Source organism: Eriocheir sinensis, chromosome 51 (genome assembly GCF_024679095.1).
Source record: "Eriocheir sinensis breed Jianghai 21 chromosome 51, ASM2467909v1, whole genome shotgun sequence".
Taxonomy (NCBI): domain Eukaryota; kingdom Metazoa; phylum Arthropoda; class Malacostraca; order Decapoda; family Varunidae; genus Eriocheir; species Eriocheir sinensis.
The window spans coordinates 4,994,436-5,015,502 of record NC_066559.1 but is presented as its reverse complement, the minus strand read 5'-3'; the positions used below and the strand labels follow the sequence as shown (position 1 = coordinate 5,015,502).

Below are 21,067 nucleotides of genomic sequence, written 5' to 3'. Positions count from 1 at the left end.
ATTCTTATCTCAAATGACATGATGTGAATGACATACATAAATATGGTACAGCACATTACAAAACTCACGTACCCATTACAAATCCTCGTATCAAAATTAGTTTTCCTGTACAATATAGCTCTGCCTCAGTTATTATAAAAATCAGCTAAAAGAAGGATGAATTTCAATTTAAAGTAGAATGGAAAATTAGGTGAAAAGATAATGGAAAGTATCAAAACAAAAGGTAAGTCTCATACACAAAATCACCAGAATGTGTGAAGTATATGTGAATGAAACTACTTTTATTTGGATACACTAAATGTTATAAGGTTGATGACTAAAAATTACTCACTGCATACACTAAATGACTCTTTAAATCTAATGCAATCTCTCAACAAGGAACTATGTGTACTTGAATAAATCTGAGGGGATGTTAAATGAAAAATAGACAAAATCTTGCTTGCATCCTACCTACTCATACAGTGTGTTGCCAAAAAAATGGTGCATGCATTACAAAGTACTCAAACAAACAAGAGACAAGCTGGAAAAATTTAAATAGGATAAAATGGATACAATCTTTCTAATATGAAATGCTGAGAGAAGAAATCCTGTAGTACATTATAAGAAATCACTGATTTTTCCATGAGCATCAGTATAGTAAGACTTCACACACAGCATGTTACTAGTTCTCAGTGAGCAAATATTCAAGTTACTCAGTTGTCTGCAGGTTAGGCAAGGAAAAATTTGAGTACCAGTAATCAATTAACATACCTGAAAACATTTTGCTGGAATTCTAGTAAACACTGGGATATCCAAAGTGAAGAAAACATTTCTTGAAAATAGAAGGAAGTCAAGGCCCCTTACTTTCACCCTCTTAAGAGTGCTTCAGCCACTCATCCTTATAAGTGTTTGTTCTCCTTTACTGCACCAGCATTCACCACACAAATCATACATGACTGTCCAAACAGACTAAATGAATTTACAAGCTGGATTAATGTCAATACATGGTCAACGAATGGTGAATAGTTTTATCTCCCCCACTTAAATATTCTATAATTATTAAAAACTTACACCATCATTATACTGTGATACTGAAGACTTGCAGCTCACAAAAATATTTGTCAAAGAGGTACATGCACACCTGCACACAGGGGAATGCTTCCTAACCATGCATTTCATTAAACCACTTCCATGCCACCAAGTTTTGAGTAAAGATATACCTTATATGAAGCAAAGAAGTGTGTGTGTGTGTGTGTGTGTGTGTGTGTGTGTGTGTGTGTGTGTGTGTGTGTGTGTGTGTGTGTGTGTGTGTGTGTGTGTGTGTGTGTGTGTGTGTGTGTGTGTGTGTGTGTGTGTGTGTGTGTGGTTGTGTGGTTGTGTGTGTGTGTGTGGTTGTGTGTGTGTGTGTGTGCTCATGTGTGTGTGTGTGTGTGTGTGTGTGTGTGTGTGTGTGTGTGTGTGTGTGTGTGTGTGTGTGTGTGTGTGTGTGTGTGTGTGTGTGTGTGTGTGTGTGTGTGCTCGTGTGTGTGTGTGTGTGTGTGTGTGTGTGTGTGTGTGTGTGTGTGTGTGTGTGTGCGTGAATAACACAGTACATTAAAAAATGTTGATATAAGGATAGATGCATATATAAAGATATATCTGGATATAAGCTAGATCTGGATACAGTAAGCTCTCAACAATTGCTCAGCAATCAAAAGTGACACCTGAACTGCTTTTGTTAATTAACAAACACATGATGAATAAAAAAAAACAACAACAGAAAATTAACATATTCACTGCTGGTAACACTCAATAAAAAAATAAAAAAATTCCTGTCAAATACTCCTCAAAACGGAGGCTTTTCATGACTGCTTAGGTATTTGGAATATTTGGCACCCTACCCCTTACCTATCCCACTGAGATGCCAAGCTCTAAAAGCACCACAAGTCCAAGTTTTGCTGTTGTGCCCCAAGACATGGCATCTGTAATTCATCTGCAGTAAAAAGGTGAAAAGAGTATGAGATGCCTTTGGACTGAACACTTGTACCAGTGAGGTGTGCTCCTTAACTTCAGTTCAGAACGTTTGTTAAGAAGGTTTTAAATTTTTACCTTCAACATGACTAATTGTTAATATTTCTTCAATAAATCACTGCGACAGCTTGGTGATTGTTGTGAGGGGAACAAAAAATAGAAGAAACTACCATTAACTACTGGCAGTGGCTAAGAGCTTAATGTATGACACAAGGAGAATCTAGTTCTAAACAAAATTATACACAGAGTTGAACAGAGAAATAACAAGGAAGTTTCTGTCATTGAAAATACATACCATATTCATAATACATTGTGATAAAAGGTAGAGTAACAATGATTCCTGTTACAATGCTATGTAGGTAAATATCAAGAAATATATTCATACATAGTGACTACATGAAGATGTCTTACACATTCATACTATTAAATAAATCATAAATCAGGGTGTGCTAAATATATAAAAGAAAATAATAATAAATTATGTTAAGACCTGGTTATACTTTACACAAATATTTTAAAGTGCATTACTTGAAGGGACATGAATAAAAAAAATAAAAAAATAAAGATTTCTTATTTGGAGGTTAAATTAGTTTTGTCCTGTTAACATTTTACTAAATCTGATTTTGTTATGTATCACACATCTCTTTGGTTTAATACCCCATACATAAACTACTAAGAGCTTAAGGTAATTTAACATATATACACTAATGATAAAGGAGAAAATAACCATGGCAAGTGGTCAAATAATTTAGATGTGAGGAGACTTTGCAATGATAACAGCAGGATAACAGCCAGACCTGTGTATGTGTGTGTGTGTGTGTGTGTGTGTGTGTGTGTGTACATGTGTGTGTGTGTGTGTGTGTTTACATCAGACGGTAGGGGAAGTTGCTGCCTATTTAACCGAGCCCTGAGTTCATAACCGTCAGTTCACCACACATGAAACACCTTCTGTGCAGATACAACAACATGAATACCATCACTGCTAAAACTTCCCACAAGACACCAATCCTTCTGATCCAAAAAACCATCACAAGCCCAAAGAACTCATATTAAATCATCTGATAAGGTTCTATATCAACATCAAAGCAGCCCACAAAACATACTTATCGTGGCATTATTTGGGTGCTTACACTTCATGTTTCTTTGCTCTGTATCTCCTTTCCTCATAATGCACTTCATTTGGAAAATATTTTATACTGACATTATTTTGATCACTCCTCTTCTTTTTCATATGACCTGTGAACCTGTAGTGGGCTGCTTGGATGTATCAAAACTCATGTGTTCCTATAAAATTTTGTGCTAATATAGCAATTTCCTGTTATTTCAGGGTAAGTATATATGATAACAGTAAAACAATATTAAAAAATAAAATAGGCCCTGGGATTTTTTTACTAACGCACGCACACATGCATGCATGCAAACACACACACACACATACATTCACACACACAAACAAACAAGTACAATTTTGCTAATCTGACAGACATGGTCTATAAAAGGAATGTATAGTAAAGCGTCAAACAAAAAGAGAATATGAAAACAAAAATTTTTGGAGGAAGGAAGAAAACCATCACGAGTGAAGTGACAGTGAGCACGAGACATGGCTGGGACTGCAGGACAGCATGAGGATGCCAAAATTAAAACATGGTGTAGCAGCAGAATGCAGTTGGAGCAACTGCTATGAATTACCAATTTTTTGAGAGCAGTTAGCAATAAGTGTGGCAGATACTAAATATCTCATGTAATAATCATACAAGGCCATCTGAGTGATAAACCACCATAGTTGGAAGAGGTTATGAGTGACATTTGTCGTAGTTATGGCAAAAAACTTGACTAATAAACAACACATTTTGTTCACACCCTCCCTCCAGATTTGCAGTTCTAGCTACTTGATAACAGGATAAGAGGCTAAGAGGCTGAACAAAAGACAACAGTTACTAAATAACTTGGGGTATAGCAAAGCTTGGGTGAGAACCTCCACTTTCAATCTGCACAAGCAAGTCTCAATTACTCTGCCTTCTTCAAAATCTTGATTGACTCTTCAGACAGGGCTACTGTCTCAACAGTGGTGACTAGAACAGAGGGAATCCATGACATGTGAGCCATCCCTATTTCTAGGGCAGAGCCACAGTAATGAGGGTGTGCAGCAAGTAGGCAGCAGTGATTATTCCCCAGTGTCCCATCAACAGTTCAAACATTTAAGGAAATGAGCATCTCACAACAGTAAAACATCATAAGCTGCACGTAAGGCATTGATTTGAGTCCTTGTTAATTAAGGTGTTTTGACTAAAGGTATCCAGAAAGTTTGAAAAATTTCATTTAGTCGGTGCAACATCTGTGGTCATATGCCGGAGAGAGACGGAAGGGGAAGGAATTATAGGAGAAGGGAACAGATCCCAGGAGACGGGACACAACCCCCGATTAATGCCTGGTACCCATTCACTGCTGGGTGGGCAGGGGTGCAGGGTATCAGAAAAGCCACCCCAAATTTTCCACTCCGCCTGGGAATCAAACCTGGGCTCTCTCGGTTGTGATAAAGGTATCCAGAATCTTTGATCAAATCACAGGTGGTGAAAGCAGCAGTATTTTTACAGTTAGGTACTGTAAGAAAAAATATAATATATATATATAATATATATATATTACATATATATATATTACATATATATATATATATATATATATATATATGTAATATATATATATATATATATATATATATATATATATATATATATATATATATATGCATAGGAGCACCATCACCCAAGCTCTCTCACAGTTAGCCTCCTCCACTCATCCCCTTGCCCACCTCACCCTCATCAAGGCCACCAAGATGAGTATTGCCCATCACCGGAATCCATTTGCTACTAAGAACATGCTCTATGATGACCAATGGATGGAGAAGCACATCACTGGCTTCACCAAGTGACTCAACTTTATCCTGACCCTGACAGAGGATGAAGATGTAGCTTCCAAGGTCAAGGAATTCAACTTTGGGAGACTATGATCCGAGGTCATCAAGAGAAAGGGCATCTCCTCAGCGCCCACCAAGGGGGGCCTGTCCTTACGCTCCTACTCTGCCCGCTGCTGCCTTAACCACCTGCGTAGGAAGGTGTGTATATTCTTCCAGCACGAGGAGAACATCAAAGTGGTGGCCAGGCTTAAGATGGCAATTGACAAGGGTTACCTGACCATATGCAAATCTGAACACAAATCTCACTCGCCTTGACTCTTAACTTCTCTCATTCTGAGTACATGTCCACCAAACACACTATCCTCACACAATTTTCAAAATGCTGAACACCCAGGAAGTGTGCAGATGTACACCCCCTTATCAGAAAAATGAGTGCATAAGAACAAAATTTAAAAAAGAGAAATGGTGACACCTATTGGCAATTATTATGCCCATGCCATAATCCCTTGAAACAGTGCATGTGTTGGGAAATATTTCCTTGCATAGTATTTGAGGTACAGCATGAGAGGGTCAGGAGACAGCTGCTGCTTCAGAATAGGCTGTCTACTTAGACAAATCTAAACACAACGCAGCTTTTTAGTGTCTGCCATGGTTAAATTTCAATATGTCAAACTAACACCTTTACTCATCATAAGCCTCATTGAAAAATGTTATATACACCTTTGTATGTTCAACCTTCACTTGGCTACACCATACTGAGCAAGACCAGCATTCCAACAAGACTTCCAGCAAAGTGGTAAAAGTTTCCCCAATGTTTATGAATGAAACATATATCAATAGTAATGGAAAGGCCTTGCAAATTACATACATTCAGTGAAATCACCTCACAGATCACTATGAGTACTTCCACACATTCCATAACATTCAACAAACAACAGGAACAAACAGGAAGAGAGCTTAGAATTGGACTCACCTATACATCATTAAATTTTTCCAGACTCTCTCGTAGTCGGTCAGTAACCTGGGAAGAAACACATTATAAAAGAAAGTTATCTAATAAGGAATTCCATGAGCTTTAACTTCCTAGGAAGAGCTTAATCAATAATATTCTGCCTTATGTTCAATTACTTTAAAATCACTTAAAGTTTTTTCTTACAGATTGTATATAATATCAAACACAAAACTCTGATGCTCTACTACTGTTGATTGGAGCACAAAAGCATTCTTGTCTTTAGCACCTCAAAACCTGCCATGCACATAACCTGCAACTCAATTTACTCACTGGAACTCGGCACAAACTGTGAAGCTTGCACTTATCTACCAAATTATTTACTTATTAACCTCAATAAACTGCAAAAGTTTTTCTCGGGAGATCCCCCATAACACAAAAGTCATTGAAAAATACACTTTGAAACTGAGAAAAATTAACAAAATTTACTGCCTACAGAGAGCCAAAGTTGTGGTGAAACTCGAAAAATTATTTTGGTAAATTTTTGTAATTTTTTATAATTCTGGAATGAATCTCATTGAATAAAAGTTGTAGAAAATCATCCGTTTAACTCAACTGTGAAATCAGATTATGACTTGGACTGACCGTTTGGCTGGAATTCCACGATTCCCCAAAAATTTCAACTTTTTACTGGTGTGACGTACAGGAAAATTTATTGAAGAAAAGTTGCTCATTTTATCATGATGGAGTCTGAAAAATATAGTTTATAATCTTTGACCCAGAAATTTACTGCCTACAGAGAGCCAAAGTTGCAGTGAAACTCGAAAAATAATTTTGGTAAATTTTTGTAGTTTTTTTCATTCTGGAATGAATCTCATTGAATAAAAGTTGTACAAAATCATCAATTAAAGTCACTTAGTATTGATAGATACATAGTTACGCGCCGTTCAATTTCCAGAGAGCTTCTATCTCTCTGGCGCTGGCGTCATGCTCGTTGCTTACGTCAGTAAAAATTATACGAGTCCAGTGGCATCGTCGTCATTAAGGGGTTAAGGCATATTCATTTTTAATTATTTTCACATATATGTACAAAATGGCAAACAACCTTCTTTGTCCATATTCAGGACTTATTTATAATGTGTGCAGTAACAACACACTCAATTTCACAAAGCAGTCAATTTTATTATCATAACTTCAATAATTTCAATGATTATTACTGTTCTGATTTTGTGTAACATCTTGCTGCCTCCGACCAACAACAAAAAACTTGTTCCAATAAATGCTGTGTCATTCTGCCATACAGACCAATTGACTACTACATGTCACCAACACAGCTGCCACAGGGACTCCAAATGTAAGTGTATTCATTGAAAAGCTTACTTTTGGGTGCAGTCCTAATAAAAATGGAAGGCAATTCTTGCAACTAGCTCTTCAATTATATATTGATTTGAGAAGATACTGTAACCAATTACCAATTATGTGTTCATTCAGTATTGCACCAGAAAAGATGCATCAAACATATGACCTATGACAGAGACAACTCCATAAGCTTGTAAATACTACATTAGTATTCAACGATAAGTCTGTGTTCAGAGGTAATGCATACACCTGTTAAGTGTAGGAAGTAACTAATCAGTCCTCTAAATCTCCTACATCTGTCTGACTTTTCCTCATAATTCATTCTGAGCAGTTCCAAGGTCGGAATATAGATTGAGTATACTAGTAAAATTAAAATTTTCACTTCCCTTTTTATGAAGCAGCAGTGAGCAGATATAGATTTTTCACACTTTATGTTCATCTTTGGTGGACTTTTGCAATAAAAAAATAAAAAAATTAATGGTAGACATGTAAATCTTACCTTTTGATAAAAATTTATTTGTTCAGTAAGGAAGGATGTCATGGCCTTCTTAAAGTCTCTCTGTCGTTCACTGTGGAAGTGGGCCACTTCAGCATGGAGGGCATAGGCAATGGTGTCTGACCTCCTCACCATCGGGGGCACCTGGTCATCATCCAGCCGGCCTTCACTTGCCTCCTTCTCCACTTGCCTTCTTTTTGCTATGGCACCCTATAAACACAAAGGCTCTCTTAGATGATAATCTAGCCTCCCCAATACTGCAAAATAAAAAATCCCTAGCTATGCTTTCTGTATTTATTCCTAACTGTTTTTTTTTATAATGGCACTGCACAGAGAAAACTTAATAAAATAAGAGACATGAAGTAATAAAAAAAAAAAAATAAGGGGAAAATAATCATATGTGAAAGGAAAGATAGATGATGAAAACAAAGGAAAAGAAAACAGAAGAAAAAGTATCTGGAAAGGATAAAAGAAACAAAAAGTTAGTATTAAAATTCGTTTTCTTATCATTTGGGATAAAAAGAGGAGTCCTACATGAATCAAACAACCCTTCCATACATACCTTAGTAGCTGAAATGACACTGGGGAAGCCATCTATGAGGCCCTTGTATTCAAAGAGGAGGTGACACAATGGGTCCCAGTCATGCTTGGGCTCCTCTTCAAACACCGTACCAATGTCACAGTATGCCTCACTGACGTGATGAATAGCCTCAGTCAGCCCCGGGGCACCTGTGAGTTATTGAGGGAAAAAATGTCACACAGATGGTACGATAACAATAGTACACTAAGACACCTTAGTCAGTGCTTGGGCCCTCGTGGTGCAATGGGGTAGATATAGTATTAAGATAATATATTTAATAAATTACTAAAAGGTATGGATTAAAACAGTACTGCACACACAGACACTCACAGTTGGAAGGGTCAGTGTCAAAGGCTCTGCTCAGCTTAGAGAAAGAGTGAGAAATCTTGTTGTATTCACGCTTGAAGGCAGTCTGGTGCTTCTTGGTCTGGTCGATGCAGGTGTTCTGGAGCAGCTTGACGGCCTCATCAAGGTTAGAGAAGAATCGACTGTAGCCATCCAGCTTTGCCTCCCTGAAGGAAAAATATAACCAACTGGTCAGCTGCATTTTTGTACTTTCAATAACAATCTTCACTTGAGCATGTCTTTTTTATATTACAGGAGTATTTTCTTATGTCCTGAATGTGCTCCTTCCACTTACCCTTTTAGTTTAAATAATAAACTATAAAAAAGGGGCTTGGAAAAGCAGAGATTAAATAAGCTGATAATAAAATTGACTATGAGACACTTGCACATGGGTTTTGCTGAGAAAAAAACACAATTAGCTAATCACTGGTGACGGAATTTTTTTCAAGTGGGGTGGTGGGTTAAAAAGAGCCATCAGACCCTTTTGGCATGCGTTGAAGGCAGTAATAATCAAGGCCCAGCCCCAAGCCACAGCCTCAAGTCTTTGGAGTTACTTCTATCTCAATCACCTCATGTCTAAAGGCAAAGAATAATGGAAGAGTAAAAGTAGAAACCTTTAGTAAAAAAGTAACAAGTCTTGTGTAACTCTTAGGTAATCATCACCATCAGCCCCCCCTCCCTCCTCAACCCATACACATGCACACACACAAACTCACGTCTGAATGAGCTCCAGTGCAGTGTCAGGCCTCTCAATGGCTTGGTAGAAATTGGCCCCCACCAGCTTGTCACTCTCAGCTTTGCGCTTCCCAGACTTCCAGAGTTTCTCATCGTTTGGACAAGTCACAAAGTGGTGGAAAACCTCACACTGGGCCAGCACAGGATGGCGACATATGCGATCCACCCATGACTGGAGCATTGTCATTCTGTACTCTATCAAGTCTTCTTCAAATCGACCTGGGTAGTATGATACAAAACGCTACGGTATACACAATGAAAATATCCCTTAAAATTATCGTTAGTAATTTCCTGTTATTCATCACACTTAGGTGACTACAAAATGAGATGTTTTAAGTCCAATAAGTAAATTCTAAAGGATCTTTGATGACAGCAAATACTGTCTACTATCCATATCGTTCCCTTTGTTTCTCCGCTATATGTCACTCCTTAATCATTCATCGCTGGCACTGTTACCATTTTATTAGAGTTATGCCAACACACTGAAGGAACAACAGACAGTGTTACCAACCTGAAATCTGCTTCTCTGGCAGCGGTGGTATGGGTATGAGAGGGAACTTCTCGCTCAGCCGGCCCTGGATCCAGTCAAAGTGCTTGTATCTTCTGGAGACAGCCGTTGATGAGAACTGTGGAGAAAGGCTTATTAGCATGGCATCACTGACATCCTGAATCAGTTTGAATCATACGTTTTTCAGTTTGGTTCCCATTTATTGCAAGTTGTGGGCAGTAGAAGAAATCTAGATAATACTGCTTATGATAATGGTAGCCTGGTATGAAACTGTAATACCTACTGACCCCAAATGAGACTCATTTACAGCAGATACATACAATATGTGACTGAGTATGATTTCCTCCACCATGATGATACAATGGGACCTTTGTATATTGTTTTGGTTGACTGGATGAGAGTTCACCTATTACATTACTATACAAGGATGAGTATATAACATCTAACCTTTCTTATTCTTCTAAATTTAACAAAACATGGAAATATTTAGGCAAAAGCACTGGTGCCTTTCAATGCCATATAATTTGCACACCCCTGCTTCTAGAGAGCCACCTCCGCTGTTTCTTACAACTATGCCTCCCCACTTTGTTTCAGTGGAGTGAGTGAGTGAGTGAGTGAGAGTGTGTGTGTGTGTGTGTGTGTGTGTGTGTGTGTGTGTGTGTAAAATAAAGTGAGGGTCTGCCAATAACTCACAGATGGCATCAGTGTATAGGCAATAAAGCTCTTCATGCCATGGAACTTGGACTCCTTTTTTGGAGATGAAATGGCACAGGTGAACTCATGCTGGTTTGGTCTCCACACTGGACCATTGCCATAGTCATCTACAAACACCTTCTCTTTTTCATCAACTTGAGACTTTCCAGCTCCTGCAATATGGTAGAAAAATATTTCAAGAATACTGCATTTAAGACATGCAAAGAGGAGGAAAGCAAGTCACAAGTGTTTCTTGTCAAAGAAATAATTAAGAAATTATATTAACAACAGCAAATAAATGAAGTACACTAGTTATATTCAAATCAAGTTAACTTATAAATTAATCTCTATTTTATTTATATGTCTTGGTATAGTACTTTTTATACTGTTGACACAAAGCAAACAACCAAACAAACAAGCCACACAGAAGCAGGTGAGCCCCACCAGGTATAGCCGAGGCCAGCAGCCCTCTCCGTACTCACCAACAAGGAAGTCTTCAACACCGCTCTTCGCTAAGTTTGAGAAGCGGTTGAAGCTCTTCCTAACAGTCCCTCTGCCGTCCCGACCTGTTTTCAGTCAACCACCAAACATGATAAAAGTGGAGCTTCCCCTCACCTGAAGGCTCAGGTTACACTACACAAGCATGGCTATATGGTACCAGGAGTGTTTAGACCAGGAAATAAATATAAGCACACTAGGGAGAAGACTGCTGACAGTGCAACACACTAAAGTAATCAGTTCAATCAGTTAAAATTACTCGGAAACAACTCCTTAAGCAAAACTATTTAATTTAGGTGTTAGTTGAAGATGACTGGTTAATTCTAACATATTTACCTAAAAATACTGATGCAGATACACACAATTAGGAACCACTACATTAAGAGATTGGTAAAAAAGCTGTAGGTGTACAAAAAGTCAGTGGTGACAGAAGGGTGAGTCCCGCCTATCTTGAAAGTGGTCACAAAGAAGGTGAATGCAATGATGTAGGAAAATGAGGCTCCAGGTAGCCGCATGTCAGCACTTCTCACCAGAACTCCATCCTACCACAGATACACCTACAAGCAGGGCAGCCTAGGTGGAACACAAGCACAACACAAAAGCCCTAAAGAACTCATGGCTTGATGACAAATGCACCAGCCTTAACCCCTCAGCTCCACAGCACAATAAAAATGCTCCACACCTAGAAGCAACACTAATATTCAGTGTATGTGCCAAAAGCCTCTCTGAACCTAAAGTTAATAAAGAGAAGTTCTAAATTAGCACGTCTAAACTAAAAGGAACCAATAAAACTAAATGGGTAAACAGTTACCAGAAACTGAATTAAAGCTACATTCAACATCTAATTCTGTCACATATAGTAATAAAATTAGCAAAATGATTATTAGCTTATGAAATGACAGAAGAAAGAAAAGATGAAAACTGGAAAGATCTGAATAAAATAATGGTACACTCTGTTAGTGGTTAGTAAGATACACCTTTGTTTTACAATGAAAAAATCTCCATGAATCAGTCAATCAACCAATGGGGGCTTATGCCATTTCACATAAAAACATTAGTGAAGAAATTAAAAAAAAGTCATAATCAAGAATTTGACTTTGTGGTGATAAATCATAAAATATGATTATGAGGCATTATGGTATGAAATGTTTAATTCAGATTTCCCGTCTATGCAGTTTCCAAATGGATAAAATATTTCTCTAACTGTTCTCTAATGTGAATACCTTGACCTTGAACTGGCTGCTTTAGATAAACAATTAGAGTTATAAGGCTGGTCAAACTATATCAAAACAGAGACAAAAAGCCATGACGTAATCTGGCTAAGCCAACAAAAATACACCAGCTATCTCTCTAAACAAGAACCTGGGACACACTTGTGACCTTACAGACATGAGCTACACACTTTATCATGAGCCATGCAGCCCACTTACTTATGTGTAAGTTTTTCATATCATACTCTAAAGAACTTATCAATATATTTTTTTTTAAACATGGCAGAAACGGTCCTTACTCTTTATTTTTGCAACGATTTATATTCACGAGTTTCAATGTTCAAGTGATACCCAATAGAAGACTTGCTATATCTCAATATTTTGCCTTATAATGTTACTTCCTCATATCAGTTTCCTCTAATGGTGAAAATTTTAAGCACCGAATATTTTCCTAATATTAAAAAGAAAAAATCACATGTCCAATACTTGATTCAGTCATGTATAATAATCTCCATTAATTGTCTAATGGTGTTAACTCAAGAATCTTTTATAGTTTGAATTTAAATGATTTTAGACCATTACTTAAGGAGCCACATATACCCTACATGGGGTCCCATACAGGACTTTAAACTCCAGGACATTTTTTAATCAGCCTAAAGCATTTATCAAATGATCCATTTTGCTTAGAGCATTCATTTTGTTACATCACCAAAAGTCATACAACACAACAACTATTACAGAAGACATTGTCATGTTAGTCTAGACTAGAGTTGCTAGATTTTCAACGAATCACAAACAAGACTAACAAAGCTATGGTTGCACACTGGTAATTCAGAAAACTGTACAAACCTGCAGTGCTGACATCGCTGACACTACTGGCAGGCTTGTGGGAACGATTTGGTGCTGAAAAGCCAAAGTTGCCCGGTCCATTGGGGTAACTTGAACCAGGCTCAGAGTCATCATCATCCCAATCGTCATCCCAATCATCATTGTCATAGCTCATCTGAGGGAGATAAGAAACAATTCAACACATGAGTTCACAGAATGCAATGGAAGTATCTTTACCAATACTACTCTTTTATAGATCAATTTTGGAAAAAACAATTATGGAATATAGCTAATTACTGACAAAACATATTTATACAACACACTGGCTATCTTTGTCTTGAAAAACTTTATTTGAACACATCCATGCTAACACTGTTGTTTAGCCCTTAGACAGAGGCAGCATTTGAAGAGTAGCTCCACCCAAAATGAATCGTCCATGTATGGTCACTGCAGACCTTAGGACTGTAGCATAAATATAGTTACGCTGCATAATTGATGTTTTAACTATCGTCTATATATAGATTCTACCGCAATCTGGAAGTGTTATTGTATTTCTGTCATACAAAACTGACTGACTGAATTCTGGACCATCTATATGTAGTTTCACTACTGCCTAAGGATTAAATGTATAAGGAATAACAAAACAAAAATTAAAGTCCATATCACTGAACTTGCCTGCTGTGAAACTGGCCGCTTCTGTGTTTCTGTGTTGCTTGCAGTGTTGTTTTGGTTTCCCCAGTCTACACTAGTTCTTTGCTCTGCCCAGTTGTCGTTGCTGAAGTTTGCATACTCAGAGGGAAGAGGGGGAGGGGGCATGCTTGGTGGGGGAGCAGATGATTCCTGTACCTGTAAAGGAGGTCCTTCATTAGTTTGCATTTTTTAAACAGAAATGAAGGGAACAATTATAAGACAATGGCTTTCATTTTGCTGAAGTGATAATCAACCATCATTTTCTGGTTGAGAATAAGTAATTTTTTATCATGTCCTATACAACCAAAACTAAAAACAAAGCCACTGACTTATTATTCATAAGGATGAGTGCAGTCTTTGGGAGTGAAAAGTGACTGAGAAACAAAATATTTCAGAGCGAAAAAGCTGCTAAGAGCTGGCCAGAGCAGGGATTCTACAAATAGACACAGAAAAGAAAACTTATTGAAACTTAGTGTGCATGAGGGTTAAATGACAAGACAGAAACAGTTCACATGCTCAAGACAAGCTACATGCGATGTGTTAGTGCTATGTTAAAAGGACAAGGGCAAGGATACTGTATAAAGACCAAGATATGTCAAACTTCTGTGGTTATCAATCACCTACAAGACTCACACCCTTCAGTTTTCATCGCAACAATAGCTGTTTGAATCAAGGCCAAGAAACAATCTTGAAAAATAAGCCTTCATTTCTCAGTGTCACCACATTATTTAACCAGGAAAATAAAGGATAAAGGTTAACATTTATGCAAATTACTATCTTAATTTCTCAGTGAAAAATTATTCAAATCAAAGCAAATACAAAATCCTCAAAATATGAACTTTCAATTACTTGCGCCAATAACTGAGAGATTAGGGAAAATGTATATTCACACTCTTCATTTCCCATCAAGAGAAAAGAGCTATTCAAGCATAAGCATATGAATTACCTTTCAAAAACAAGCCTACATCTACTAGTGTTAGCAAATTACAAAGCAGAAATATTGGATTTTGTTAGGCAATAATATCAAGACAATTTACAACATTCATTTTCTATATAGAGACAACAGCTATTTAAACTAAAGCAAATAAAAAGATCAACAAAATAAAGCCTTTGACTGCCAAATGTTGCAGCTCCAGGACTCAGACTCACCTCGACATAGGCTGCAGGGAAAAGGCCAGCCTGTCCTTGCGAATTTGTTCCTTCCCACCATCCTTCACCTACATCCTGCCGGGCAACAGTCAGGATCTCTCCCTCCTTGATGCTAAGTTCTCCAGTCCCAGGCTGAGCATCAAAGTCGTACAGGGCTCGCACCTGAAATTAAATGGCATGATATATATTTCAAGTTTTACATCAGTGACATGTTACTGAACCTACAAACAAGAAACAGTGCATGGAAGGGTAACGACATCATGGTTTCAGCTCATACCTATGGCAGAAGATGACAACCTACAAAACCATCTGTGATAGTTTAAAAGTCAGTAAGCACCAAACCATCAGTCAGCAATCAACCATGATTATACAAGCATCCCTCACTGAATAATTGGGTTACATTTCTCAATAATTAAATGAAGTGAGTAATTGAATACCTAATAACATTTTATAACTTGCTTAATGAGGCTATGATCCTAGACTGAGAGTATTATTGAAGCATTAATCATAAGAGCCCCGTGGGTGGAAGGGAGCGCCGCTGGGTCGCTGGGGGTTCACATAACACCACGGCACAGGGAAGTACTGTGTTTGGATGTTACACCTCGGATTCCTGACATATGATTCAGAATCTTTTCCAGTTCCTAAACAGGGATTTGGAACCCTGACAGCATACAATTTATCCGTTATTCAGAATATGACTATCCAATTTAGCAAGGTTTTACTGTATTTAACAACTAACAAAATCCTACCAATAACATCACAGATAATAACCTATCACCTTAAAATAGTGACAGCAAGCCCAAGACCAAGATTGCTGTCAAAATAAGAGCTGCCATTATACCCCATTCACAAAATTTTGATTAGTGGTACAGGCAAATTGTATTTATAGTGGCTGCCATGATGTATGACTCTCGCTTGGCCCCCAGTGCTCGTCTTGAATGAAGTCGCTAAAGTTAGGGATGATGTAAGGTCTGGGCACCATGTGGGTATTCTTTCGCCCCTCAGCAGTGGTTGAAAATTGTCAGCGTCCTTCGGTAGGACTCGGACCTAGGTCCTCGTGTTCATCATGCCCGCACACTGACCACAGGCACCACCACCCTAATGTGTTCTTTTACCTCACGAATTCCCTGGTCTTCCCATGACTGGGTGTTTTATGTTAACTGAAATGGAGGGACAATATCTTTGTTATTCAATAACATCATTTGTTATATATATATATATATATATATATATATATATATATATATATATATATATATATATATATATATATATATATATATATATATATATATATATATATATATATATATATATATATATATATATATATATGATGTGATAATGTGGGAATTATTCTTCTGGGGATGCTGATGGAGGCACATAATGATTCTCCATAATGACTCATATCTATCCTTACTTAGGAAGGATGATTAACCCGTGGGCGTCGGCTGTCGGAGAGCCGAGAAGTGGCCGAGAAACGACAACATTACACTGCATTTTGAGACTAAGAGCATGGAACGTAATCAGAGTACTCCTCTCATAACCATAAAGCTGTTAAAAATATTTACTTTTACTCAAACTCCATTCTTTTTGGGTGGTGTTTGTTACAAAATAAACAGTCTCATGACACGTGGCATCTAGCCGAGAGTCACTTGTTGTCTACTTTAGAGAATTTGACAAGTGATTACTGTATGGAAAGCTAATTCAGTCTGCCATGACCTTACAGCACCACCTATGACAAATAAGCCCACCTGAAGATCAATCAACCACCACAATGACCCAGTTCATGCATGGTGGGTTGCTCTATGCTGCCACCGCCTACAATTCGCTCAAATTAGGCGTTTTGAGCCGAACCCAAAACTGGGTCCACCGTTTCAGCGGACCAACTCGCGGGAGCCCAAAAATGGGTCCACCGATGCAGCCGGGTTAAAAGTTAAATATGGTGCCCAACTGATTGAACCACTGCTCACAAAAGAGAGGTCACATTTTAGATTCCCAGATGGAGTGGAGACTGCTGGTCAGCTTCCTTTCATCACTGCCCCTGTCCAACCAGCAGTGAATGGGTGCGGGTGTCAGTCTGGGGCTGTCCCCTGCCCCAGGGTGGTGATCTGGTATTGCCAAGAGTGAAAACCCAAGAGTGAAAACCCAAGTCATTAAGAACCGGGACATACAATTTTCAGGCTAGAAAGCTAAAAGTGGGTGAACCACAGGGCACATCATCACTAACACCTTCTATTTAATTACACGGCTGGTTTGTCACTCTGGCTATGGAGGGGGTCGAGCACTGCCCCTTGCCCTGGACTCGGTACACACAGGCTGAGGGTGACTAACCTGCACCTGCCCCTCAGCCCAGACCCAGGGACACGGGTGGTGGGTGACAACCCAGCACCTGCCCCTTGCCGCCAGATCCAGACACATGGGGGGCAGGTGACAGCCCAGCAGCCGCCCCTTGCCTCAGACACAGGCACACGGGTGGTGGGTGACAGCCCAGCAGCCGCCCCTTCCCTCAGACACAGGCACACGGTGGTGGGTCACAGCCCAGCACCTGCCTCTCAGCCTGGACCCAGGCAAGAGCCGAGTATGAAGGATATTAAAAGTAAAATAAAAGAAAATGGTCACATAGAATGGAGAAATGGCATAGAAACTAAAAGCACATTGACATGGTACAAAGGTAAAATGAAAATAAAAAGAGAAGATATATATAATGGTGACTGGGCAGGAAAGTTGCTCTTTAAGGCCAGAAGTGGTACACTAGAAGTGAATGGAAGAAACAGGGATATATATGAACAAGGATGTAAACATGTGGAGAAGAAAAAGAAACTATTGGCAATTTAATTGTTGAGTGCTGTGCTTATAGGAAAGATAGAGAAGAGTTAGACAGACAGGTAGCTGAGAGCATAGGAAGAGATGAGTGGGAGAGAAGGAAGGAGAATGACAACATGGGTATTAGAACAGTGCTAGGACTGACAGGAGACATGAACATAGACAGATCGACAGTGAGACACATGAAAACTTATCTGATCAAGTGCTGGACTAAAAGAAAGACTCTCACTCAAGAATAGAAGACGGAGAGACCCGAGCAGCAATCCAAAGCTGAAAGGGAACCAACAAAGAAGAAGAAGGAGGCACACGGGCAGTGGGTGACAGGACAGCCTGGACACCTGTTCAGTTGATGGTTGGGGAGATAGGCTTTGCAACGGCCTCCCCTTTGCTTACTTTTGCCTATTCTCAGGTGGTTGTAGTCCACTCCTTTTTCCTTTTTCTTAAAAACTCAGACAAAACACGTTTTGGGGATTATTGAGGAGAGGGTAGCCTACTAATTTTGAGATGCTGACTCCTTATTTCTGGACAAAATATGTCTTTTATTATTAATAGTATTTTTTTCCTGGAAACCACTTAATGATTGACTTTTCAATGCCTGCTGAGCACCTGCCACCGCCCTGCTCCTACCCGTTACCACCGACCCTGCAGCCACCCTGTCCCGTCCCGCGCTGTGTATTTTCATTGGCCCACACAGCATGCCCAATAAATTTAAACTGATGAAACCTAACTTAACCAACCTAACAGGGGGCGTCGCCCCTCGACCCCCTTGACGGGAGGGCGAAGACTCCCCTGATGGGTGGGCTTCGCCCCCCATTCTATCCGAAAGTCATTTCTTACTGCACTGCCAGCAGGGACCAAAAACGAATCCATATTGTAAGTAATAACTTCGCTTGAGGTGGCCGCCCTCTCGTCAGTGTTATCCCCGTGCCAGTCCCTCCTCGTCGCCGCCAGGCAGGGCTGCTGCTCCTGACGTGGTCACTCGTCACTGCTGGTCTGCGGGTGCTGGGCCAGACACAACACTCTTTGCACGGCTTTACACACACTTCACGGCTTTCACACTCATCACACGCGTGGCCGGTGCCTTGACGGAAAAGTGATCCACGCCCAACGCCTGCATGGCCCGCCCATCCCGGTAAAAAGGGTTAGTTAGCGGAGGGACGGAGGGGCGCCTCACCTGCATCGCCGCCATGTTTATGTTTTGACACAAGAGTGACGTCACCGCGGCCGCCGGGCTAAAGTTTTAACCCAAATTTGTCATGTAAGATCGCTTTGTCCCTCCTAATTCTTACAGTAATACAACTTTTTAAATCTAAACTAATATATACAGTGCACTATGGTTGTAAGCTAGGCCTATTTTTCCCCGTGTTCGTATGCATGACTCACTCGCGGAGGCAGAACGAATGACTCATGGCCGCAGGGTCCAGTAAAATTACCTAGTATGTGCTTAGGCTGGACGGGGACTTTCCTTTCTGAAGCAAAGAATGTATGACGAAAAGATCTCGAGAAGTGCATAGCCGGATGTTGACGAGCCGGAACCTACGTAGTCTGGCTAATGTTCGTGGTCTCGCAACTCTTAATTAAGCCACAGGTGGACTTCCAAGGCTTCGACAGGTGTTTTGTGGTAGTTTCCCGCGCGATTACCTGCTGATTAGAGTCTTGGTTCATCGTCACGTGGTGCTCGGAGTTGTAAGGGAATGACGCAGCCTGGAAGATTGTTCATGACGTGTAGATAATAGGAAAACTACTACCGCTACTGTAACTACTGCAACGACTATTACTACTATTCACTACTACTACTACTATACACATCTACTACTACTATTCACTACTACTACTACTACTACTATTCACTATTATTACTACTATTCACTACTACTACTACTACTACTATTCACTATTATTACTACTATTCACTACTACTACTACTATTCACTACTACTACTACTATTCACTACTACTACTACTATTCACTACTACTACTACTATTCACTATTATTACTACTATTCACTACTACTACTACTATTCACTACTACTACTACTACTACTATTCACTATTATTACTACTATTCACTACTACTACTACTATTCACTACTACTACTACTATTCACTACTACTACTACTATTCACTACTACTACTACTATTCACTACTACTACTACTATTCACTACTACTACTACTACTATACACATCTACTACTACTATTCACTACTACTACTACTATTCACTACTACTACTACTATTCACAACTACAACTACTACTACTATACACATCTACTACTACTATTCACTACTACTACTACTATTCACTACTACTACTACTATTCACTACTACTACTACTATTCACTACTACTACTACTACTATTCACTACTACTACTACTATTCACTACTATTACTACTATTCACTACTACTACTACTATTCACTACTACTTATTCACTACTCCTACTATTCACTACTATTACTACTATTCACTACTACTTATTCACTACTACTACTATTCACTACTATTACTACTATTCACTACTACTACTACTATTCACTACTACTACTACTATTCACTACTACTACTACTACTATTCACTACTACTACTACTATTCACTACTACTACTACTATTCACTACTACTACTACTATTCACTACTACTACTATTCACTACTACTACTATTCACTACTATTACTACTATTCACTACTACTTATTCACTACTCCTACTATTCACTACTACTACTACTACTACTATTCACTACTATTACTACTATTCACTACTACTTATTCACTACTCCTACTATTCACTACTACTATTCACTACTACTATAACTACTACTATTCACTACTACTATACGTACTACTACTACTACTACTACTACTACTATACTACTATATACGTACTACTACTACTACTACGTGTGTGTGTGTGTGTGTGTGTGTGTGTGCGCGCGTTATCAGTTATATGACGCTCAAAATACATAAGCATGATCTTTCAGGATTTCCGTGTGTTTCGAAAGAAGAAGAAGAAAAAGAAGGAAAAGAAGAAGAAGTAGAACGAACGAACGAAGGAAGGAAAGAACGATAAATAAATAAGACGTACGTTCAATGTCAACAATTATCATCAACGAACTTTTCCTTTGGGTGTGATTTATCTTCTCTCTCTCTCTCTCTCTCTCTCTCTCTCTCTCTCTCTCTCTCTCCAGATAACACATACGGAAGCAGATAACAGCAGTATATCACAAGCACTCCCTACAGCACACCATTAATACACTTTAAATACAACAAACTCGGTGCCAGAGCGGA

The 21,067-nt window shown here is 39.0% G+C and overlaps 1 protein-coding gene across 6 annotated transcripts in view; it reads right to left on the bottom strand.

Annotated features, from left to right (window-relative positions):
* Positions 1 to 4,723: 4,723 nt before the first annotated feature.
* Positions 4,724 to 21,067, bottom strand: part of LOC126982581 (sorting nexin lst-4-like) — a 26,396-nt gene continuing 10,052 nt past the window's right edge. The window contains exons 1-12 of one of the 6 annotated variants that reach the window (XM_050834752.1): positions 18,948 to 18,989; positions 14,948 to 15,109; positions 13,784 to 13,954; positions 13,130 to 13,283; positions 11,054 to 11,137; positions 10,572 to 10,744; positions 9,882 to 9,996; positions 9,352 to 9,589; positions 8,621 to 8,802; positions 8,273 to 8,439; positions 7,714 to 7,920; positions 4,726 to 5,927 (exon numbers count right to left, since the gene is read on the bottom strand). In XM_050834752.1, coding sequence (XP_050690709.1) covers positions 5,880 to 5,927; positions 7,714 to 7,920; positions 8,273 to 8,439; positions 8,621 to 8,802; positions 9,352 to 9,589; positions 9,882 to 9,996; positions 10,572 to 10,744; positions 11,054 to 11,137; positions 13,130 to 13,283; positions 13,784 to 13,954; positions 14,948 to 15,109; positions 18,948 to 18,962 — 1,716 coding nt within the window. In that variant the 5' untranslated portion in view covers positions 18,963 to 18,989 and the 3' untranslated portion in view covers positions 4,726 to 5,879. The other 5 variants (XM_050834749.1, XM_050834748.1, XM_050834746.1 and 2 more) reach the window with 5 other exon arrangements.